Source organism: Coregonus lavaretus (genome assembly GCF_964263955.1).
Source record: "Coregonus lavaretus genome assembly, chromosome: 1".
Taxonomy (NCBI): domain Eukaryota; kingdom Metazoa; phylum Chordata; class Actinopteri; order Salmoniformes; family Salmonidae; genus Coregonus; species Coregonus lavaretus.
The window spans coordinates 34,057,409-34,083,819 of NC_139988.1; the positions used below are offsets into that span (position 1 = coordinate 34,057,409).

Here is a 26,411-nt window from a genome sequence, read left to right on the forward strand (position 1 = left end):
TGATGAGAGGTGTTGGGTTTGCGCCAGACATAGTGTTTTCCTTGATGGCCAAAAAGCTCAATTTTTGTCTCATCTGACCAGAGTACCTTCTTCCATATGTTTGGGGAGTCTCCCACATGCCTTTTGGCGAACACCAAACGTGTTTGTTTATTCTTGTCTTTAAGCAATTAATTTTTTCTGGCCACTCTTCCGTAAAGCCCAGCTCTGTGGAGTGTACGGCTTAAAGTGGTCATATGGACAGATACTCCAATCTCTGCTGTGGAGCTTTGCAGCTCCTTCAGGGTTATCTTTGGTCTCTTTGTTGCCTCTGATTAATGCCCTCCTTGCCTGGTCCGTGAGTTTTGGTGGGCGGCCCTCTCTTGGCAGGTTTGTTGTGGTGCCATATTCTTTCCATTTTTTTATAATGGATTTAATGGTGCGCCGTGGGATGTTCAAAGTTTCTGATATTTATTTATAACCCAACCCTGATCTGTACTTCTCTACAACTTTGTCCCTGACCTGTTTGGAAAGCTCCTTGGTCTTCATGTTGCCGCTTGCTTGGTGGTGCCCCTTGCTTAGTGGTGTTGCAGACTCTGGGGCCTTTCAGAACAGGTGTATATATACTGAGATCATGTGACAGATCATGTGACACTTAGATTGCACATAGGTGGACTTTGTTTAACTAATTATGTGACTTCTGAAGGTAATTGGTTGCACCAGATCTTATTTAGAGGCTTCATAGCAAAGGGGGTGAATACATATGCACACACCACTTTTCCATTATTTATTTTTTAGAATTTTTTGAAACAAGTTATTTTTTTAATTTCACTTCACCTATTTTGTGTATGTCCATTGCATGAAATCCAAATAAAGATCAATTTAAATTACAGGTTGTAATGTAACAAAATAGGAAAAACGCCAAGGGGGATGAATACTTTTTCAAGGCACTGTATATACCGTATCTATAGTGAATTTCAAATCAGTAGGCTACCATAACCTCAGTTCTGAAAATTCACTTTTTTGAGAGTCACTGTCTTTACAGTAAATAATTGATATTACAGGATGATAGACTTTACATTTACAGACGGCCTCAGCTTGGTCACCTTTTCCAAACTGAATAATTATATTTGCTTTGAATCTTGTATTGTATGCATTTCAATCCAACGGTCTTATTGCGTGCAACCTGTCACATTGTTGGCCTGCAGTAATTGAGGTTACCATGTGATCCAAGCATGGCCATTACGACAAAAGCCAGTACCAACGTCAAAAGGCATTCTAACTAGGACTTTGAACATATTATTACTATAGTTCACCTCATGTGGCATGTAATTCATTGAACTACACTGTGTGACTCTTATGATCCTGGGGTAAAATTCCATTACTCTGAACTGAATGCCTAACATAATGAAATATCATAAAATAGAGACAAGGAGGCTGATATAAATCAATGAACCAACTTTAATTAACATACTTAAGTGCAGTGGTATATAAACAAGGATTACAAGATGTGTATAAAGAATCTAACATGAAGTATATCATGTCTACTCTATCTCATGTCACACTTTCACAAACCAGCTCTCCTGCCTGTTGGGGTTGAATTTTCCTAATCTGTCAGTGTTTCCCTTGCGTCCTGTCTCGGTTCAGTCAGTGCTCATCCAGTCTGCTGTCTACTTGCAGTACAGGTCATACTTCAGTTTGGCCCCAAGCTTAGTCCCTGCCAGGTGCTTCTCAAATGCTGTGTCCATCTCCTGGCTTTGGGCTGGGCTGAAATGGTTCTTCCAGTCTCCTACTTCACCTGGGGAGTAAATACCCATTAAACACACATGAGAAAGACTAAAACACGTGATCAGTGTAGAGCAAGAAGTACATAACATAACCTTTCTAGTACTCTGTATTCTGGACATAAAGCATGAGGCAAGTTATCTTTAGATTACAGTTATTCATAGATTACAGTTGACCTAGTCTTTTAGGTAGTGTGAGGTAGCCGACATATTATAAAATATCACTTTGCTTGATGATAAGATTACCTAAACCTCACACGTAAGACATGCAGTATAGTGAATGTGCATTGCGAGTATGAAACATACAGTATAAATACACAAATGTAACCCAAAAATCCCAGTCCACCAAGTTTAATGTTGGTGGTGTGATAATCATGTATGAAACTAACTAAACAGGTGTGCAACAGCCTTTTAAATCAAATCAAATCAAATTGTATTTGTCACATACACGTGTTTAGCAGATGTTATAGCGGGTGTAGCGAAATGCTTGTGCTTCTAGCTCCGACAGTGCAGTAATATCTAACAAGTAATATCTAACAATTTCACAACATATACCTAATACACACAAAACTAGTAAGGAATGGAATTTAAGAAAATATACATATATGGACAAGCAATGACAGAGCGGCATGGACTAAGATACAGTAAAATATTATAGAATAGAATGCAGTATATACATATGAGATGAGTAGTGCAAGATATGTAAACATTATTAAAGTGACTGTAAACATTATTAAAGTGACTAGTGTTCCATTTCTGAAAGTGGCCAGTGATTTCAATAGGCAGCAGCAGCCTCTAATGTGCTAGTGATGGCTATTTAACAGTCTGATGGCCTTGAGATAGAAGCTGTTTTTCATTCTCTCTGTCCCAGCTTTGATGCACCTGTACTGACCTCGCCTTCTGGATGATAGCGGGGTGAACAGGCAGTGGCTCGGGTGGTTGATGTCTTTGATGATCTTTTTGGCCTTCCTGTGACATCGGTGCTGTAGGTGTCTTGGAGGGCGGGTAGTTTTCCCCCGATAATGCGTTCGGCAGACCGCACCACCCTCTGGAGAGCCCTGCGATTGCGGGCGGTGCAGTTGCCATACCAGGTGGTGATACAGCCCGACAGGATGCTCTCAATTGTGCATCTGTAAAAGTTTGTGAGGGTTTTAGGTGCCAAGCCACATTTCTTCAGCCTCCTGAGGTTGAAGAGGCTCTGTTTCGCCTTCTTCACCACACTGTCTGAGTGGGTGGACCATTTCAGTTTGTCGGTGATGTGTACGCCAAGGAACTTGAAGCTTTCCACCTTCTCCACAGCGGTCCCGTCGATGTGGATAGGGGGGTGCACCCTCTGCTCTTTCCTGAAGTCCATGATCATCTCCTTTGTTTTGTTGATGTTGAGTGAGAGGTTATTTTCCTGGCACCACACTCCCAGAGCCCTCACCTCCTCCCTGTAGGCGGTCTCGTCATTGTTGGTAATCCAGCATGAGGCTGTCTGTTCAGCACAGACATGTTTAGGTTGTGTGAGGTCATGTAGAAAATGAGAGAGAGAGAGATCTCTCCTATGCTACCTATACCATACCCCAGCAGAGTGAAAGAACACTAGTCAATGAATGACAGACTATATACTGCACTGTATTTATGGGTAACAATCATGGTTTGTTAGGCAAACAGACAGTAATTGATTAATGCATTCATCCTATAGGAGGTTACCAAAGGTTATTATCCCAATGCTTTCTCTCCCTGAAAAGGACAAGGATTGTTTTAGGAGGACCTGGAGACCTGAGACATGAGTCTGTATTTAAAGTCGACAGACATCATATCAAGTGTATATTTGTCTCACCATAATACCACATTTTCTGTCTCAGGTGGGTGGGATTAAACAAACAAAGCTCCCTCATGCAGCTCTCTCTCACACTCACACTCACACTCACACTCACACTCACACTCACACTCACACTCACACTCACACTCACACTCACACTCACACTCACACTCACACTCACACTCACACACTCACACTCACACACTCACACACACACACACACACACACACACACACACACACACACACACACACACACACACACACACACACACACACACACACACACACACACACACACACACACACACACACACACACACACACACACACACACACACACACACACACACACACACACACACACACACACACACACACACACACACACACACACACACACACACACACACCTTTCCTGAAGAAGACGTTGCCCATCTGGCCGTGTGAGTCATTGGAGCTCTCCTTCATAGCGTTGAAGGTGCTCTCCTCTGCGATGGCCTGGACCTGGGCATCACTGAGACTGAAACCAAAGAACTCAGAGACCCTTCGCACACCTTCACTCAGGTCCTGGGTGGGTCACAATTAACAAGACAGAATGTAAATGACAAAAAGCAAACCTATCAAAACTATGGTCTGTATCCAAAACACAAGGAATGTTTGATACCTGTTTTAACTCCTCAAAGGTGACTATTATCACGTTAGGGTCATCCATTCTCTTCTCCCAGCCAAGTGCATGGTCAAAATATGAACCCCAGGGAACTAGGAATAGGCACATACTATTCAGGTGAGGCTTTGTAATGTATAGATACATCTGACTGTAATACCAATGACTCAAGTTGTATATTTGTAAGAAGCAAACCCCAAATATAAACCCAATGTTCATAAGGGCACTTTACTTTAGGTACCTTTTCCACTCATAAACTCTGAGAAGAAGCGATCCCAGGACTCGGCAGTTGGTAGAACTGGGTTTTTGTTGGAGAAGTGATAGAAGGAAACCACTGTGTCTTTCGGGTTCCTGAATATCACCAGCATCTGTTTTTGATCAACAGAAGACCATAACATAATAATAATAACTGTATATTTTTTTGACTGTTCCAGGCAGCCTGGTCTCATAGACTAGACGTGGCATAGTAAACAAAAATCACTCAAATATGAATGATTTGTTACGTTTGGTATGGTTACATTAGACAGAAGGTTAGTAAAAAAAAATTAAATAAACACTGCCAGACAAAAGTTTGGACACCAACTTACTCAAGGGACTTTCTTTATTTTTACAATGTTTTATATTGTAGAATAATAGTGAAGAAATCAAAACTAAGAAATAACTGAGAAGTCTTTTGGACCTAGACTTGGCACTCCGGTACCGCTTGCCGTGCGGTAGCAGAGAGAACAGTCTATGACTAGGGTGGCTGTAGTCTTTGACAATTTTGAGGGCCTTCCTCTGACACCGCCTGGTATAGAGGTCCGGGATGGCAGGAAGCTTGGCCCCAGTGATGTACTGGGCCGTACGCACTACCCTCTGTAGTGCCTTGCAGTCGGAGGCTGAGCAGTTGCATGAAAACAAAAATACTGAATAGCAGTTTGGCTTAGAATACTGACAACCCTGAATGCGAACAGATGTTATTGCGGGTGTAGCAAAATGCTTGTGTTCCTAGCTCCAACAGAGCAATAATATCTAACAATACACACAAATCTAAAAAGTTAAAGTTTGGACACACCTACTCATTCAAGGGTTTTTCTTTATTTTTACTATTTTCTACATTGTAGATGAATAGTGAAGAAAACAAAACTATGAAATAACACATATGGAATCATGTAGTGACCAAAAAAGTGTTAAATAAATATTTTATATTTGAGATTCTTCAAATAGCCACCCTTTGCCTTGATGACAGCTTAGCACACTCTTGGCATTCTCTCAACCAGCTTCACCTGGAATGCTTTTCCAACAGTCTTGAAGGAGTTCCCACATATGCTGAGCACTTGTTGGCTGCTTTTCCTTCACTCTGCGGTCCGACTCATCCCAAACCATCTCAATTGGGTTGAGGTCGGGGGATTGTGGAGTCCAGGTCATCTGATGCAGCACTCCATCACTCTCCTTCTTGGTCAAATAGCTCTTACACAGCCTGGAGGTGTGTTGGGTCATTGTCCTGTTGAAAAACAAATCATAGTCCCACTATGCCCAAACCAGATGGGATGGCATATCGCTGCAGAATGCTGTGGTTGCCATGCTGGTTAAGTGTGCCTTGAATTCTAAATAAATCACAGACAGTGCCACCAGCAAAGCATGCTTTACGGTGGGAAATACACATGCGGAGATCATCCGTTCACCCACACCGCATCTCACAAAGACACAGCAGTTGGAACCTAAAATCTCCAATTTGGACTCCAGACCAAAGGACACATTTCCACCGGTCTAATGTCCATTGCTCATGGTTCTTGGCCCAAGCAGGTCTCTTCTTATTATTGGTGTCCTTTAGTAGCGATGTCTTTACAGAAATTCGACCCTGAAGGCCTGATTCACACAGTCTCCTCTGAACAGTTGATGTTGAGATGTGTCTGTGTCGTGAACTCTTTGAAGCATTTATTTGGGCTGCCATTTCTGAGGCTGGTAACTCTAATGAACTTATCCTCTGCAGCAGAGGTAGCTCTGGGTCTTCCATTCCTGTGGCGGTCTTCATGAGAGCCAGTTTCATCATAGCGCTTGATGTTTTTTGCGACTGCACTTGAAGAAACTTTCAAAGTTCTTGAAATGTTCAGTATTGACTGACCTTCATGTCTTAAAGTAATGATGGACTGTAATTTATCTTTGCTTATTTGAGCTGTTCTTGCCATAATGTGGATTTGGTTTTTTACCAAATAGGGCTATCTTCTGTATACCCCCCCTACCTTGTCACAAAACAACTGATTTGCTCAAACGCATTAGTAGGAAAGAAATTCCACAAAATAACTTTTAAGAAGGCACACCTGTTAATTGAAATGCATTCCAGGTGACTACCTCATGAAGATGGTTGAGAGAATGTCAAGAGTGTGCAAAGCTGTCATCAAGGCAAGGGGTGGCTATTTGAAGAATCTCAAATATGAAATACATTTTGATTTGTTCAATGTTTTTTTGGTTACTACATGATTCCAATATGTGTTATTTCATAGTTTTGATGTCTTCACTATTATTCTACAATGTAGAAAATAGTAAAAATAAAGAAAAACCCTTGAATGAGTATGTGTGTCCAAACTTTTGACTGGTACTGTACATATAAAATACAAATATATATTTACACATCTTTTTTATACAGTGGGGGAAAAAAAGTATTTAGTCAGCCACCAATTGTGCAAGTTCTCCCACTTAAAAAGATGAGAGAGGCCTGTAATTTTCATCATAGGTACACGTCAACTATGACAGACAAAATGAGGAAAAAAAATCCAGAAAATCACATTGTAGGATTTTTAATGAATTTATTTGCAAATTATGGTGGAAAATAAGTATTTGGTCAATAACAAAAGTTTCTCAATACTTTGTTACATACCCTTTGTTGGCAATGGCACAGGTCAAACGTTTTCTGTAAGTCTTCACAAGGTTTTCACACACTGTTGCTGGTATTTTGGCCCATTCCTCCATGCAGATCTCCTCTAGAGCAGTGATGTTTTGGGGCTGTCGCTGGGCAACACGGACTTTCAACTCCCTCCAAAGATTTTCTATGGGGTTGAGATCTGGAGACTGGCTAGGCCACTCCAGGACCTTGAAATGCTTCTTACGAAGCCACTCCTTCGTTGCCCGGGCGGTGTGTTTGGGATCATTGTCATGCTGAAAGACCCAGCCACGTTTAATCTTCAATGCCCTTGCTGATGGAAGGAGGTTTTCACTCAAAATCTCACGATACATGGCCCCATTCATTCTTTCCTTTACATGGATCAGTCGTCCTGGTCCCTTTGCAGAAAAACAGCCCCAAAGCATGATGTTTCCACCCCCATGCTTCACAGTAGGTATGGTGTTCTTTGGATGCAACTCAGCATTCTTTGTCCTCCAAACACGACGAGTTGAGTTTTTACCAAAAAGTTCTATTTTGGTTTCATCTGACATTCTCCCAATCCTCTTCTGGATCATCCAAATGCACTCTAGCAAACTTCAGACGGGCCTGGACATGTACTGGCTTAAGCAGGGGGACAGGTCTGGCACTGCAGGATTTGAGTCCCTGGCGGCGTAGTGTGTTACTGATGGTAGGCTTTGTTACTTTGGTCCCAACTCTCTGCAGGTCATTCACTAGGTCCCCCCGTGTGGTTCTGGGATTTTTGCTCGCCGTTCTTGTGATCATTTTGACCCCACGGGGTGAGATCTTGCGTGGAGCCCCAGATCGAGGGAGATTATCAGTGGTCTTGTATGTCTTCCATTTCCTAATAATTGCTCCCACAGTTGATTTCTTCAAACCAAGCTGCTTACCTATTGCAGATTCAGTCTTCCCAGCCTGGTGCAGGTCTACAATTTTGTTTCTGGTGTCCTTTGACAGCCTTTGGTCTTGGCCATAGTGGAGTTTGGAGTGTGACTGTTTGAGGTTGTGGACAGGTGTCTTTTATACTGATAACAAGTTCAAACAGGTGCCATTAATACAGGTAACGAGTGGAGGACAGAGGAGCCTCTTAAAGAAGAAGTTACAGGTCTGTGAGAGCCAGAAATCTTGCTTGTTTGTAATAATATAATAATAATATGCCATTTAGCAGACGCTTTTATCCAAAGCGACTTACAGTCATGCGTGCATACATTTTTGTGTATGGGTGGTCCCGGGGATCGAACCCACTACCTTGGCGTTACAAGCGCCGTGCTCTACCAGCTGAGCTACAGAGGACCAAATACTTATTTTCCACCATAATTTGCAAATAAATTCATTAAAAATCCTACAATGTGATATTCTGGATTTTTTTTCCACAATTTGTCTGTCATAGTTGACGTGTACCTATGATGAAAATTACAGGCCTCTCTCATCTTTTTAAGTGGGAGAACTTGCACAATTGGTGGCTGACTAAATACTTTTTTCCCCACTGTATATATATTTTCCTTTATTATTTTCCACTAACCCTACCACTCCTCCCCTAATTAGAGTAAACTAATGAACAACAGCACTTGGCAAGCAAGCTTGGCACATCTAGCCACTGGGATTTTTACCCATTCTTCAAGGCAAAACTGCTCCAGCTCTTTCAAGTTGGATGGGTTCCGCTGGTGTACAGCAATCTTTAAGTCATACCACAGATTCTCAATTGGATTGAGGTCTGGGCTTTGACTAGGCCATTCCAAGACATTTAAATGTTTCCCCTTAAACCACTCGAGTGTTGCTTTAGCAGTATGCTTAGGGTCATTGTCCTGCTGGAAGGTGAACTTCCGTCCCAGTCTCAAATCTCTGGAAGACTGAAACAGTTTTCCCTCAAGAATTTCCCTGTATTTAGTGCCATCCATCATTCCTTCAATTCTAATCAGTTTCCCAGTCCCTGCCGATGGAAAAATATCCCCACAGCATGGATGGTGTTCTCGGGGTGATGAGAGGTGTTGGGTTTGCACCAGACATGGTGTTTTCCCTGATGGCCAAAAAGCTACATTTTAGTCAGAGTACCTTCTTCCATATGTTTGGGGAGTCTCCCACATGCCTTTTGGCGAACACCATTAAGCAATGGCTTTTTTTCTGGCCACTCTTCCGTAAAGCCCAGCTCTGTGGAGTGTACGGCTTAAAGTGGTCCTATGGACAGATATTCCAATCTTCGCTGTGGAGCTTTGCAGCTCCTTCAGGGTTATCTTTGGTCTCTTTGTTGCCTCTCTGATTAATGCCCTCATTGCCTGGTCCGTGAGTTTTGGAGGGCGGCCCTCTCTTGGCAGGTTTGTTGTGGTGCCATATTCTTTCCATTTTTTAATAATGGATTTAATGGTGCTCAGTGGGATGTTCAAAGTTTCTGATATTTTTTTATAACCCAACCCTGATCTGTACTTTTCCACAACTTTGTCCCTGACCTGTTTGGAGAGCTCCTTGGTCTTCATGGTGCCGCTTGCTTGGTGGTGCCACTTGCTTAGTGGTGTTGCAGACTCTGGGGCCTTTCAGAACAGGTGTATATATACTGAGATCATGTGACAGATCATGTGACACTTAGATTGCACATAGGTGGACTTTGTTGAATAATTATGTGACTTCTGAAGGTAATTGGTTGCACCAGATCTTATTTAGGGGCTTCATAGCAAAGGGAGTGAATACATAAGCACGCACCACTTTTCCGTTATTAATTTTTTTGAATTATTTGAAACAAGTTATTTTTTTCATTTCACTTCAACAATTTGGACTATTTTGTGTATGTCCATTACATGAAATCCAAATAAAAATCCATTTAAATTACAGGTTGTAATGCAACAAAATAGGAAAAATGCCAAGGGGGATGAATACTTTTGCAAGGCACTGTACTTCCAGCTCATACATACTATATACATTTTACACAATCTATTTTACAATAGTTATCTTTTGTTTGTTTGTACTCCTATCCTTCCGCTACCTTCAACCCCTCCCATCTATTTCTGAAGACCATCCAGTTTGATTTCTATTTGCCATATATTGTTAACTGTGCTTTTTCACAAAAGTTCTGAGCCTATATACATTTTACGGAAGGTTGCTTAAGGAAAAACCAAAAGGATGGTGGTTGGATGGGTAAGCATATAACGCGAACATCTAGAAACCCAAAGGTTGCATGTTACTGCTTTTTAGCTACTTTGCAACTACTTAGCGTGTTAGCTAACCCTTCCCCTAACCAGAACCTTAACCTTTTAACCTAACTTCTAACCTTAACCTTAACCGTAACCCCTTACCCCTAGCCTAGCTAACGTTAGCCACCTAGCTAACGTTAGCGTTAGCCACCTAGCCACCTAGCCACCTTGCTTACATTAGCCACAACAAATTGTAATTTGTAACATATTATACGAATTGTAAATCGTAACATATCATACGAATTGCAATTCGTGTTCATATCATATGAAATGGATCATGGACATCCACAAATTAATACATACCATACCAAACGTAACATATCATACTAATTTGAGTGGGCCGGATTTTAGTTTACTATGTTACGTCTATCCCTGAGTCCATGTTGATCCAGGACATTTTCTATATCCTGAGGAAGGGGGAGGGCAGAGTTATGGCGAGTTATGAGACACAGTCTATTGCCAGTTGTAAACAAGGTTTGAGATTTGAGTGGAACGTGATTGTCTGCTGAATAGTGTCCTACGTGTATATGTTTACTGCTTTGCTCTGTCTACCATGTACTCTGTACAGTTTGTTCTTTGCAGTGTGTGTATCTATGTCTGTGTGGTACTCTGTCTGCTGTGGCTGCATCTGCAGAGAAACAATAGTTCTCACATTGCACAGGAAAAGCTTTCACTCTTACATAACAAGGGAATTACAAGTTGATGTTTGGAGGAAGTCGTGATGGAATTTTGTATCACTCATATCAAAGGAGGAAGTTCTGTGGGCCCGAAGCATAAAAAAACTGCTGGAAAAGTAAACATGGTAATCGTGAGTTCCATCACAACAACACTTAGATACCTGGATGAAAGAACATACCTTTGTTTTCTTTGTGGTGAAGGATGCAGGAATGTTATCTGGGTGCATGTGTGTCCCTAGAAATCTGGGGGACGGTGCTTTGTGAATAACCTGCAAGTTAGACAAGGCGTCCATTTAACGCTACATGAGCCATGGTATGCTGTTGCTCTTACGGTCATATACTGAACAGACACTGTGCAAACAGGCATGTTAGGTTGTTTTAGGCATAGGGGATCACAGGGTGCCAATGGAATGACAGTTACAAACTCTTCACTCCTGACACAGCTGGCCATGTATACTGTAGGGAGACCACTCTTGTTGGATTAAGTTTTAGATCTAGCTGTGCTAACATTTCCACACACAAGGGCTCATGAGGGCGTTCAGTGGAGGCCACTCACAGCACATGTTTGTAATTCACTAACATTCACTAACAGGCCTTACTGGATCACAGCATGATTGCAACACATGTATGTAATTATTGTGACTAGTTACAGAACAGTAAAACTACATTATTGTTTGCCTGTGTAACAGATGGGGATTTGTGAAACTCACTCCTCAGCCTGAAGTGTCTCCACTTGCGCTGGCGAAGAGCTAGCTTTTCGGTGGTGTGACTCTGTAAGATGCTTCAGGGGCACGGTCACGTGTTTGCGAGGCAGAGGTCCTGGGTTGGAGCCTCTGTATGAGCCGAATCAGGAGGAAACGGTACTCGCTAAGCAATCAGCGTGACGTCCTTTGCACCTGACTGTATAGATATTCTCTCTGTTTGTGACATAAGTAGCATAGAGAACAGTGTCCTGACCTGACGTTGTGTCATGAAAACGTACTTTATGGACCTAAAGTGGGCTGAATACCTCACAATATAACTACAGCACCTCTTTAAACTACAGGGAATTTGTGCATTTTTGAACCATACAACCCCACACAACACATACACAGCATTTCCAATGAGCTACACCCACATTATTTACACATTTGACTTATTTGAGGCAGACAAACCTGCAGTGTTGCTAAAACTACAGGGGAGTCAACCAGTATAACCCACCTGCAGCATTTCTGGCCCAAAGAACTCCATCAATGGAGGGATTTTGGACTCTGCTTTCTCACCAGTTGCTGCTGCTATTATTTTACGAAGCACCGCCACCATCCAATTAAAACCTGCCAGAGACAGTGAACATTCAGGTCCATTTACATTTGAGCATAAGAGAACGTTTTTCAATTTACACAGAGGGATCAGGAATAGAAAGGGTTAGTGTCCTTTGATTTTCTTTAAAAATGTGTCACCACGTTTCACAATGAGGTAAGAGTGAGTTATAAATTATTATCCCAAAATATTTGTCATTTCAGTGGCAATCCGCTAAGGACCGGTTTCCCAGAGACAGATTAAGTCTAGTCTTGGTATAAAAACCATTCTCAATTGAGAATCTCCATTGAAAGTTCATTTTAGTCCAGGACTAGGCTTATTCTGGGTCTGGGAAACCAGCCCTTAGTGTTTTGTAATATCCATAAAATGGTTTCATGGATTGTGAAGGATACAGCTAAAAAAGAAACAGGGTTAACATCAATGAGGCCATTTGAGGCTAAAAGGGGAGACAAGGTAAAGGGTGGGACACACCTTCAAAACCAGGATTTGAAATATACTCAGAGTGCTCTTTGCACTTTATAAATTGCCCTTTACAATTTGCATTGTCCTTAAAAGATACTTTGAACGGTAGGCTATGTATTGTTTGAACTGTGTACTGAAGATTCCAAAAGGAGCAAACTGAAAGATATACCTTTTTTTTATACACCAAATTAACATGGTATAGGCAGAGCCACGGGCAGTAGGGGTGTGGTAAAATGGTGAAACGGCACTACTCCCTGCAGAAGAGGTGTAAGAATTTGTGTTGTTGCAATAAAAACGACTAAACTCTTTTTCCGTATCATTATTGCTATAAATTATACTGGGATTGGGGTAAGGGAGAGAAAAAAAACATGGGATATTTATGTAGGGACCCCATTCTGCATGGAGAGCTCTCAGCTCTGTTTTGTAAGTGGTGCGCTCATGATCTTATCTATTCAGTTGTGGGGGTTTGGAGTCGGAAACATGCTCTTCCGTACAACAGACAGTTTAGTTTGAGATGAGTCGGGTCTCTCTCTCTCTCTCTGTCCCTCTCCCATCTCTCCCTCTTCTCTCCCCCTTGTGGTGGATATCAAGTGATTTGGAGCATGCTTGCAATAGTCTTCCACTTCTATTTTCTATTAGTTTAGAATTCTAAGCTTGGCGAAAATGGGAACAATATAAAAAAAAGGAACATGAATTGCATAGCAGTCCATTTGTGCTTAGTTTTAATTGTCACAATCTTGTTTTTACTCATTTAGTTACAACACCCCTCTCCTTTTCTCTCTCTCTCTCACACACACCCGTTGTAATTATGCACTACAAAGACATGTACGGTCTGTTCACAACGGTCTATTTTGTTTTGCAAACAGTCATGAGATAAATTAACTTAGGCTGTAGTGAATACTGTTACCGAATCTTGTCCTATGCTTAGGATACTCATCACATTAGGAATTGTATATTATTGTTAGCCTGCAAACGCTTTATTATAAAGGTGATTTTTAAAAAGATGATTTGGACATGAAGTTCGAAGATTAAGGTCTCTTCAACCACAAAATATGCATCTAAGCCAAACTGAAATCTTATCAGAAACATGTTGGGTCTTTTTCACAGCTTTCTATTTCCTTACAACCGATCAAATTTACATTTTAGTCATTTAGCAGACACTCTTATCCAGAGCGACTTACAGTTTTTTTAGTGAGTGCATACATTTTCATACTGGCTCCCCGTGGGAATCAAACCCACAACCCCGGCGTTGCAAACGCCATGCTCTACCGACTGAGCTACACGGGACTGTGGATGTAGTTTGGAAATTTTGCACAGAAGATCTTTCCCATTATTTTTTTAGTTATTCCATTTTCTCCCAGGTCCCTAAACGTATTTGATCCGCGCAAGAAGCAGAGTTAACAGAAAACTTTACCAATGTCAACTAGATTGAAGCATTCATTCTATCATTTATGGCATTATTCTGGTGAGCAAGGGTTTATTTAGTCTTCTAGGGCAACATATAACGACAGAAGAGAAGCTGCATGTATATGTATTATAGACAAGTTGACTAACAAATAGCCTACCTGTCACGGTTTCGGCCGAGGCTGCTCCTCCTCCTTGTTTGGGCAGGTTTCGGCGGTCGTCGTCCCCGGAGTACTAGCTGCCACCGATCTATGTTTTATGTTCGTTTGGTTTTGTCTTGATGTTGTACACCTGTGTCTAGTTAGTCCTCATTAGTGTCCTATTTAGTTCTCGTTGTATGTGTATGGTGTTGTGTGTGATTGCTCTTCTGTTTTGGTGTTCTGAGCTACGTACTTACCTCCGTTGTTTGGAGAGGTTTTCGCACATGTTAGTGCGCCTTTTGTTTGACGCCTGTGTGCGCCTTTATTTCGCCTCCGGGCTTATTGTGCTCGTTTACTACGTGAATATTTCACTAAAGTCTTTTGGACTTAGCTTCTGCGTCCTGCGCTTGATTCCTGCACCACACCCACCTTCAGCACCCCTGACAGAATCACACACCATTTAATATGGAATCAGCAGGAGCAACAGTCACGCCTGAGTCGCTGGAGGAGCATGTCCGCGGCCAGGATGACCAGATACGACAACTGGGGACCGCTCTACAGGACGTCATCAACACCCTGCACCGATGGGAGTCCAGAGGGGTACCCACACCTCCACCTACCCTGCCACCCCCATCGGCCGGTCCACCAGTCCCAGGTCCGGAACCCAGTGGGATTCGGCTCTCGCTCCCGAGGGCGTATGACGGAACTGCTGCCGGGTGTCAGGGGTTCCTCCTGCAGGTGGAGCTCTACCTGGCCACTGTACACCCGGTGCCCTCGGGACACGAGAGCGTTTCCGCCCTCATCTCCTGTCTCACGGGCAAGGCGTTGGAATGGGCCAACGCCGAGTGGAGGAGGATGGACGCCACCACCATCTCCTACGCCGAGTTCTCCCGTCGCTTCAAGGCCGTGTTCGACCATCCACCTGAGGGCAAAGCGGCGGGGGAGCGTCTAGTCCACCTGAGACAGGGGAGGAGGAGCGCACAGGCGTTCGCGCTGGAGTTCCGGACTCTAGCGGCAGACGCAGTGTGGAATGAACGGGCCCTCATCGACCATTTTCGATGTAGCCTACGGGAGGACGTTCAACGTGAGTTGGCCTGCAGGGACACCAATTTCACCTTCGACCAGTTGGTCGACATGTCCATCCGTCTGGACACCCTGCTGGCCACCCGTGGACGTCCCGAGTGGGGTCCGTCCATTCCACCCTCCGGCACCTCCGAGCCGAGCCCTATGGAGCTCGGGGGTGCTGGCGCTAGAGAAAGGAGGAGGAGGAGCCCGAGGGGGCCTGTCCCCTGCACCAAGTGCGGTCGTGGAGGGCACACTGCGGCCAGGTGCTGGGGAGGGGTCCCCGAGGGAGGAGACAACAGGCCACGCACTGGGGAGCCTTCCCAGGTGAGTAGACGCCCCACTTACCCAGAGCTCTCTGTTGCGCACTTTTGTATACCTGTTTGTTTTCCACAGGTTGCACCTCATTCCCAGCATAAGGCGCTAGTAGATTCAGGCGCAGCTGGGAATTTTGTTGATCGGAAGTTTTGTTTAGATTTAGGGATCCCTCTCCTACCTGTTGACAAGCCTTTTCCCGTTCATGCTTTAGATAGCCGCCCGTTGGGGTCGGGGTTGATTAGGGAAGTCACAGCGCCACTTAGGATGTGTGCGCAGGGGGGTCATGAGGAGACTATACAGTTGTATCTGATCGACTCTCCTGCGTACCCGGTGGTGCTGGGAATTCCCTGGTTAAGCACCCATAACCCTGCTATTTCGTGGCAACAGAGGGCTCTCAATGGGTGGTCTGCTCAGTGTGAGGGGCGATGTCTGGGTGTTTCCGTAGGGGCGACTTCGGTGGAAAGTCCAAACCAAGTGCCCGCACTGCACATTCCGCCTGAATATGGGGATTTAGCTCTCGTGTTTAGTAAAGCTAGGGCGACGCAGTTGCCTCCTCATAGACAGGGGGATTGTGCGATTGATCTCCAGGCAGGAGCAGCGCTCCAACGGAGCCACGTGTAAAAGATGGAGGGTTGCGCCCGTGCATCGATTACCGTGGTCTCAATCAGATTACTGTGAAATACAGTTATCCACTCCCTCTGATTGCGACCATGACGGAGTCATTGCATGGAGCGCGGTTTTTCACAAAACTGGATCTCAGGAGCGCGTATAACTTGGTGCGCATTAGGGAGGGCGACGAATGGAAAACAGCGTTTAGTACCACGTCAGGTCATTTCGAGTATCTCGTCATGCCATACGGGTTGATGAATGCTCCATCAGTCTTCCAATCCTTCGTAGATGACATTTTCTGGGATATGCAGGGGCAAGGGGTGGTCGTGTACATTGATGACATTCTAGTGTACTCGTCTACCCGAGCCGAGCATATAGCCCTGGTGCGTCGTGTATTGAGGAGGCTGTTGGAGCACGACCTATATGTCAAGGCAGAGAAATGTCTGTTTTTCCAGGAGTCGGTCTCCTTTTTGGGCTATCGGTTGTCCGCGTCAGGGGTGAGAATGGAGGTGGATCGTGTGTCAGCTGTGCGTAATTGGCAAACCCCAACCACTGTCAAAGAGGTGCAGCAGTTCTTGGGCTTTGCGAATTACTACCGGAGGTTTATCCGGGGTTTTGGACAGGTGGCAGCTCCCATCATGTCCCTTCTGAAAGGGGGTCCGGTGCGCCTGCAGTGGTCAGCTGATGCGGACAGGGCCTTTAGGAGACTGAAGGACCTGTTTACGTCGGCTCCGGTGCTGGCGCATCCGGACCCCGCATTACCCTTTCAGGTCGAGGTGGACGCGTCTGAGGCCGGTATAGGGGCCGTACTCTCTCAACGGTCCGGCACGCCACCTAAACTCCGCCCCTGTGCTTTTTACTCTAAAAAGCTCAGCCCGGCGGAGCGAAATTATGACGTCGGGGACAGGGAGCTGTTAGCTGTAGTTCAGGCCCTTAAGGTGTGAGGCATTGGCTTGAGGGGGCTCAACACCCTTTCCTCATTTTGACTGACCATCGGAACCTGGAGTACATCCGGGCAGCGAGGAGACTGAACCCTCGCCAGGCTCGATGGAGCATGTTTCTCGCCAGGTTCGTATTTAAAATCACGTACATCCCTGGGTCCCAGAATGGTAAGGCAGATGCGCTGTCCCGGCGGTATGACACGGAGGAGAGGTCCGTTGAGCCTACTCCCATACTACCGGAGTCTTGTCTTGTGGCACCGGTGGTGTGGGAGGTCGATGCCGAAATCAAGCGAGCGTTGCGTACCGACCCCAGCCCTCCACAGTGTCCTGAGGGTCGGAAGTACGTTCCGCTCGAGATTCGGGATTGACTCATTTACTGGGCTCACACGTCACCCTCCTCTGGACATCCGGGTATTGGCCGGACAGTGCATTGTCTTAGCACTAAATACTGGTGGCCCACGTTAGCCAGGGATGTGAGGGTTTATGTCTCCTCCTGCTCGGTGTGCGCCCAGTGTAAGGCGCCCAGACACCTGCCCAGGGGTAAGTTACAACCCCTGCCCGTTCCACAACGACCATGGTCCCACCTCTCGGTGGATTTTGTGACAGACCTTCCCCTCTCTCAGGGGAATACCACCATCCTGGTCGTTGTGGACCGGTTCTCTAAGGCCTGTGGTCTTCTCCCTATGTCGGGTCTTCCTACTGCCCTACAAACCGCAGAGGCACTATTTACCCACGTCTTCCGGCATTACGGGGTACCCGAGGATATAGTGTCTGATCGAGGCCCCCAGTTTACCTCCCGAGTATGGAGAGCGTTCATGGAGCGTTTGGGGGTCTCGGTGAGCCTTACCTCAGGGTACCACCCGGAGAGTAACGGGCAGGTAGAACGAGTCAACCAGGATGTGGGTAGGTTTCTGAGGTCGTATTGCCAGGACCGGCCTGAGGAGTGGGCTCGGTACATTCCCTGGGCCGAGATGGCCCAGAACTCTCTCCGCCACTCCTCTACCAACCTAACCCCCTTCCAATGTGTGTTAGGTTACCAGCCGGTTCTGGCACCTTGGCAGCAGAGCCAGATCGAGGCCCCTGCGGTGGATGATTAGATGAGGCGCTCGGAGGAGACGTGGAACGCTGCACACGTCCACCTGCAGCGGGCCATCCGTCATCACAAGGCGAGCGCCGATCTCCACCGCAGTGAGGGGCCGGTGTACGCACCCGGAGATCGAGTCTGGCTCTCTACCAGAAACCTACCCCTCCGCCTGCCCTGCCGGAAGCTGGGTCGGCGGTTTGTGGGGCCTTTTAAAGTCCTGAGAAGATTGAACGAGGTGTGTTATAGGTTACATCTGCCTGTTGAATATAAGAATATTAACCCCTCGTTCCATGTGTCTCTTCTCAGGCCGGTGGTAGCTGGTCCACTCCAGGAAGGTGAGATAGGAGAGACTCCTCCGCCCCCACTGGACATCGAGGGGGCTCCGGCGTACACCGTTCGGTCCATCTTGGACTCAAGACGCCGGATGGGGGGTCTCCAGTATCTCGTGGAGTGGGAGGGGTACGGCCCGGAGGAGCAGTGCTGGGTGCCGCGGAGGGACATCCTAGACCCATCTCTCCTGTCGGAGTTCCACCGGGACCATCCCGCGCGCCCTGCTCCGCGCCCTCCTGGTCGTCCCCGAGGCCGGGGTCGGCGCACGGCTGGAGCCGCGCGTCAAGGGGGGGGTACTGTCACGGTTTCGGCCGAGGCTGCTCCTCCTCCTTGTTCGGGCAGGTTTCGGCGGTCGTCGTCCCCGGAGTACTAGCTGCCACCGATCTATGTTTCATGTTCGTTTGGTTTTGTCTTGATGTTGTACACCTGTGTCTAGTTAGTCCTCATTAGTGTCCTATTTAGTTCTCGTTGTATGTGTATGGTGTTGTGTGTGATTGCTCTTCTGTTTTGGTGTTCTGAGCTACGTACTTACCTCCGTTGTTTGGAGAGGTTTTCGCACATGTTAGTGCGCCTTTTGTTTGACGCCTGTGTGCGCCTTTATTTCGCCTCCGGGCTTATTGTGCTCGTTTACTACGTGAATTGTCACGCTCGTTGAACGGAGTAGACCAAGGCGCAGCGTGATGAACGAACATATTTTATTATCTTTAGTGATAACACAAACAAAACAATAAACGATGACGTGACGTCCTAGGTTAAACACAACCAACACGGAACAAACCAAAAGGAACAAGATCCCACAAACACTATGGGAAAACAGACTGTTTAAATATGGTTCCCAATCAGAGACAACCAGCAACAGCTGACACTCGTTGCCTCTGATTGGGAACCACTCTGGCCAACATAGAAATACAATACTAGACTACCGACATAGAACAAGAACACATAGAATCTACACACCCTGGCTCAACATATAGAGTCCCCAGAGCCAGGGTGTGACAGTACCCCCCCCCCCCCCCCCAAAGGCGCGGACTGCGACCGCGCCTCAACATAAACCAAACAGGGGAGGGCTGGGTGGGCATTCCTCCTCGGAGGCAGTTCCGGCTCCGGGCTTGCCCACCACCCTCCAATAATCCCCCCGTAGCGCCCCTGGTCCGGTCTGGCCCCGCTGGCTGGAGCTGGACTGGACATCGTAGGAGCGGATTGCTTAAGCTCCGGTGTGGAGCAGCTGACCGGTACCTGACCAGGCACCGGTGACCCAGGCACGGGTTGTGCCGGACTGACGACGCACACCCCTGGCTTGGTGCGTGGAGCAGGAACGGGCCGGACCGGGCTGACGATGCGCACCCCTGGCTTGGTGCGTGGAGCAGCAACGGGCCAGACCGGGCTGACGATGCGCACCCCTGGCTTGGTGCGTGGAGCAGCTATGGGCCGGACCGGGCTGACGATGCGCACCCCTGGCTTGGTGCGTGGAGTCGGAACAGGCCGTACCGGGCTGACGATGCGCACCCCTGGCTTGGTGCGTGGAGCAGGAACGGGCCGGACCGGGCTGACGATGCGCACCCCTGGCTTGGTGCGTGGAGCAGCAACGGGCCGGACCGGGCTGACGATGCGCACCCCTGGCTTGGTGCGTGGAGCAGGAACGGGCCTTACCGGGCTGACGACTCGCACCCCTGGCTTGGTGCGAGTGGCAGGAACAGGCCGGGCCGGGCTGGCGACGCGCACCGTAGGCTTGGTGCGAGTGGCAGGAACAGGCCGGGCCGGGCTGGCGACGCGCACCGTAGGCTTGGTGCGAGTGGCAGGAACAGGCCAGGCTGGGCTGGCGACGCGCACCGTAGGCTTGGTGCGAGGAGCAGGAACAGGCCGGGCCGGGCTATGGAGACGGATAGGAGGCCTGGAGTGAAGAGCGGCCACAACCCGTCCTGGCTGAATGCCTACCTTCACACACTCTGTGTGAGGCATCAGCACAGGACGTACAGGACTGTGTACCCGTACTGGCATAACAGCACGTGACACTGGCGCAGGATATCCGGGACCGAGGAGAGGCACTGGAGGCCACGAGCGCTGAGCCGGCACACTCCGTCCTGGCTGCATGCCCACCTTCGCATGACACGTGCGGGGTGCTCGCACAGGACGTACCGGACTATGCCGGACCACTCGTGGCACAGTACGCAGCTCCGCATACCGCGGAACCTGCCCAGTCTCATGCTGCCATGCCTGAGTACGGGGAGTTGGCTCTGCTCTCCATCCAGGCTCCGCCAACCTGCCTTCTGGCCCCCCAAACCCGGTGGCCTCCTCTCCTAATCTCCCAATTCGCCCTGTGGCAGCCTCCTGCTGCCCAGTCGCCCATGCCGTGTGCCCCCCCCTAAAACATTTTTGGGGTTGCCTCTCGTCCGTCCGACGACGACACTGTTGACGCCGTTGCTCCTCTCTCGCCAGGGCCTTAACCTTAGCCCATGGCCCTTTTCCCCCGAGCATGTCCTCCCAGGACCACACTTTGCCCACCTGGGCCATCGCCAACCTCTCCAGCTCCTTTCCCAGCGCTTCCTCCCATGTCCAGGCTGCCTGCTCCTGGACACGCTGCTTGGTCCTGGTATGGTGGGATCTTCTGTCACGCTCGTTGAACGGAGTAGACCAAGGCGCAGCGTGATGAACGAACATATTTTATTATCTTTAGTGATAACACAAACAAAACAATAAACGATGACGTGACGTCCTAGGTTAAACACAACCAACACGGAACAAACCAAAAGGAACAAGATCCCACAAACACTATGGGAAAACAGACTGTTTAAATATGGTTCCCAATCAGAGACAACCAGCAACAGCTGACACTCGTTGCCTCTGATTGGGAACCACTCTGGCCAACATAGAAATACAATACTAGACTACCGACATAGAACAAGAACACATAGAATCTACACACCCTGGCTCAACATATAGAGTCCCCAGAGCCAGGGTGTGACATGAATATTTCACTAAAGTCTTTTGGACTTAGCTTCTGCGTCCTGTGCTTGATTCCTGCACCACACCAACCTTCAGCACCCCTGACACTACCAAAATGTTGAAATTATGCGGGTTAGGATCAGGTGCGGACCTAAGATTTTCTCTTTATCACATATAGTCAGGCGGTTGCGGATGGGTTATTAGCAGTTGCGGGCGTGTGAACAAACAGATGACCGGCGCACCACTAGTGTGTGTGTTATTTTGTCACGTGACTACGTGTACCTGTGAGTGTGTGTGCAATGGGCATGTGTGTGTTTGTAATACATGTTGAGTCTGTATGTGTGTTTGTAATACATGTTGAGTCTTTTTTTGCGTATGGAACAATTCTGGGATATTTTATTTTAGCTCATGAAACATGGGAACAACACTTAACATGTTGCGTTTATATTTTTGTTCAGTATAATTTTGCTACCTGGGTCATGCTCTGGGCCCTGTTTTCAAAACGTTTTATCTGGATAACAATTATCTGGATTCTGTAATCCCCTTTTTTGCAATCTAGGATCAAATCAATCTGGCTGATTTTGAGCCAGTTTTTCAGAAAAAGATCGGGCAGGGTAATTCTGATCCAGATACCACACTCTTGAAAAAAAAGTGCTATCTAGAACCTAGAAGGGTTCTTCGGCTGTCCCCATAGGACAACCCTTTGAATAACCTTTTTTGGTACCAGGTAGAATGCTTTTGGGTTGCATGTAGAACCCTTTCCACAGAGGGTGGAACCCAAAAGGGTTCTACCTGGAACCAAAAAAGGTTTGCCTATGGGGACAGCCGAAGAACCCTTTTGGAACCCTTTTTTCTAAGAATGCACAATATCAAGATCATGAATACAGATTTTCTGTGCTTTGAATAGGCCTACACCTTGCCATCTACTGGACAGGTCATGTTACACTTACTACTTCTACACTGTCAGGAAAACAGAGATGAGTAAACTGCATGAATCAAGGTAACTCATATTTAAAATAATAAAGCCTGCATAACACTTTAAGTACATTAATTTATTTGACGCTACTCAATAATATTGTGCTGCCGAATAGCTAGCTTTTCGATTTTGTGACTGGATAAGACGCTTCTCAGGAGTGGCTTCCGTCTGGCCACTCTCCCCTAAAGCCCAGATTGGTGAAGTGCTGTAGAGACTGTTGTCCTTCTGGCAGGTTCTCCCACCTCAGCCAATGAACTCTGTAGTTCTGTCAGAGGGGTCATTGGGTTCTTGGTCACCTCCTTTTCCCTGACAAAGGTCCTTCTTGCCCGGTTGCTCAGTTTGGTCAGACGGCCAGCTCTAGGCAGTGTCTAGGTAGTTCCAAATTTTTTCCATATCCCAATGATGGAGACCACTGTGCTCTTGGAAACGTTCAACACTCTAGAAATTGTTTTATACCCTTCCCCAGATACAGTCAGAGATCCAAAAGTATTGGGACAGTGACACATTTTGTTTTGTTTTGGCTCTGTGCTCCAGCACGTCAGAGCAGAAACTATACCATGAAGTCCAAGGAATTGTCCATAGATCTCCGAGATAGAATTCTGACGAGGCAAAAGCACAAAACATTTGTCACTGTCCCAATACTTTTGGAGCGCATTGTATATGTCTCGTCAGAATTCTATCACGGAGATCTACGGACAGTTCCTTGGACTTCATGGTATAGTTTCTGCTCTGACATGCACTGTCAACTGTGGGACCTTATATAGACAGGTATGTTTCTTTCTAAATCATGTCCAAACAATTGGATTGGCCACAGGTAGACTCCAATCAAGTTGTAGTGACAGCTCAAGGATGATCAAAGGAAATTGGATGCACCTGAGCTCAATTTCGAGTGTCATAGCAAAAGAGTGTGATATACTTATGTAAGTGAGATATTTCTGTATTTCATTTTCAATACATTTCAAAACATTTCTGAAAACATGTTTTCACTTTGTCATTATGGGGTATTGTGTGTAGATGGGTGGGGGAAATAATAATATTTAATCCATTTTGTATTCAGGCTGTAACAAAACAAAATGTGGAATCAGTCAAGGGGTATGAATGCTTTCTGAAGGCACTCTATATATGTGGTTATTTGTTATATTGAGTAGTATCAAATAAGTGCATATATATGTCCTATAATGAAGACGTACGTTCACAATATAGAATACAGCATTCCTTTTCTCCATATGACGTTTCTAGTCAGACTCTTCTTTCACTTGTTATTAGTAACCTTATTCATGTAGTTAACTCATCTGTTTCCCTATGACCATGTAGACGTAGGAACATTACCTTCTCAGTAGATGGCAAGGTGTATGTCTATTCAAAGAAAATCCGGATTCTGTGTCTTGATATTGTGGTATCTGGATCAAAATTATCCTATTCCGATCCTTAAAAAATAAACTGGCTCAAAATCAGACAGATTGATCTGATCATGGATTTTGTTTTTAAAGGGGATAACACAATCCAGATCATTATTATCCAGATTTTTTTTATTTTTACTGGGCCCAGAGGCTTACCCAGTGCTCCCAGACTGTTGCATAAATAGTGTGTCAGGGGGTTGGGTACTGTGGCAGTAAAAATACACATTTCCTTTGTAATGATAAATTAAGAGCTATTCGAAGGAACTTTTATTTTGAAAGTCCCTTACGAATGATGTTGAATAAATGTGTAATGATGGTTGTTATGAATGATATTGCAACACTCATAAAGGTGTTATAACTGGTTTCATAAAGATGTTATGTATACTTCATATAAAGTGTTACCTGTGTTTCTGTGTGTGTGTATGTGTGTGTGTGTGTGTGTCTATGACTGCATGTGTGTACATTTCAATGTGTGCTTGTGAGTGTGTGTGTGTAAGAGTGTGCATGGGTTTGTGTGTGTATTTGCAATAGGTGGAGGGTGGTATGTGCATTCAAATAAGGGAAATTATACATAAAACATTGATTTTAGTACGCTATAAGATGATCGGTTGAAGTTACTTAGGTTATTAATCCAAAAAGTTGTTACAAGGTATTACATTAACCGATTTTATTACATTATAAATATAAAATATATTACATTTAGACAAGTTATTACATTAACCTCCTGTAGCTCAGTTGGTAGAGTTTGGTGCTTGCAACGCCAGGGTTGTGGGTTCGATTCCCACGGGGGGCCAGTATGAAGAATGTATGTATTCACTAACTGTAAGTCGCTCTGGATAAGAGCGTCTGCTAAATGACTAAAATGTAAATGTTATTACATTAACCGTTGTTACAAGGGGGCCTCTATGTCTGCAGCATGTAGAGTGGCCTGTGTTTAATTCAACATTCATCAACACTGATTGCTTATCTTACATCACTCTATAGTGTGCAGAGGAAACAACTGACAAAGCGGGCAAAACTGGCTGCAAAACAAGGTAAAAAAAATGAAACATACTTTATTGCAACCAATTTTGCCTGCCGGGGAGGCCCTACACCAAAGCACACGGATCATATTCTGTAAGTCCAAACGCTCAGAGGCCCATCCATTGTGAAATTGAATTATAGGTCACTTTTGTAAGAGAATATCTCAAACCCACTCAACAAATCAAAAATCTTTTGTATGACTTTTGAATACACGCTGCAAAATAAAATGACATACACTATGAGCTATGAGTAAGACAACACTATGAGTAAGACTGATTACCCCAATTGTATAATGAACTTGAACTTTGAGCCTTATGTAGGCTACAGTAGGTAAGGCCAGAGAGTAGGCTACTGAAGACCAATTGGAACACTCCTTATTTCACTGATTAAAACTTGATATAGTAGTAAAATAAAAAAAAAAATTGTATCTGTCACATGTTTCGTAGACAACAGGTGTAGACTAACAGTGAAATGTTACTTACGGGTCTTTTTCCAACAATGCAGAGTTAAAGATAAGATTAAAATGTGTATAAAAAAGTGACACTGTGAATAACGAATAACAATAACGAGTAAAAATAACATGGCTATATACTCAATGACTATATAGATGCCCATTGCCCAAGGATGACCATCTAAATGCTTCAGTTTTTCATCATTCAAATATTTCTGACTTACCACATTTGGGATATGCAACTAACATGACATCATCTGCTCTTGCTTCCAGCCTCTCCATAGCCTTCAGGTTCTCCTCTGGACTCATGATGACAGGGTACAGCACTCCATTATATCTGTACAACTTATCCTCCTCCTTCATGTCTTTGGCCAGTTCCATTTTGGACTGAATTTTGGCTGAGAAAGAGCTGCTCATTTTGGATAATACTGCAGAAAATCTCAAGCTACGGAATATTCAGTTTCCACCCCTTACAGGCATCTAGTGTATTTGTGCAGCTGGGTGGCCACGAGCTCCGCTCTGTGTATGAGTGTGGGTGTGTGAATGTGGGTGGGTGTGTGTGTGAGAGAGAGTAAAGTAGGAGGAGAAGGAGGAGAAGGAGGCATGTCCTTCAAAGATAGAGCTTGCGTGAGAAGCAGGAGTTTCCTGGATTCTATAGGGGAGAATGGAAGATCTGGTTTCCTGTGTGTGATGGTGATTGATAGGGAGATGCCTCTGCAATACTAACCAGATGGGAGGGACTGCTAGATCTAAGACTACAGTAGGTCATTGACTGGCTGGAACTGTTTGGGTAGGGTATCCAATGACAGCTGGCCATGATCTTTAATCAGTACAGTTCATACTATTAATATATTTCCAATGTTGCATGGAAATACACTATTTCTATTAAATACGTTTATTTCCTAAGGGTCTAAACACCACCGTGCTATCTGACAGCGAACATACTGTAAATGAATCACTTTGAGACAATGCTGTGTATCCCTTCCTATACATTTTGC

The 26,411-nt window shown here is 45.6% G+C and overlaps 1 protein-coding gene across 1 annotated transcript; it reads right to left on the reverse strand.

Moving 5' to 3' along the window:
* Window positions 1-1,646: 1,646 nt before the first annotated feature.
* LOC311148579 (sulfotransferase 6B1-like) lies at window positions 1,647-25,830 on the reverse strand (the record flags this gene model as incomplete). Its single annotated transcript, XM_084185563.1, has 7 exons — window positions 1,647-1,774; window positions 3,981-4,137; window positions 4,235-4,329; window positions 4,476-4,602; window positions 11,151-11,240; window positions 12,172-12,284; window positions 25,638-25,830. The coding sequence occupies 7 exons, from the start codon at window positions 25,828-25,830 to the stop codon at window positions 1,647-1,649; spliced, it is 903 nt and encodes a 300-aa protein (XP_084041689.1).
* Between the last annotated feature and the right edge of the window lie 581 nt (window positions 25,831-26,411).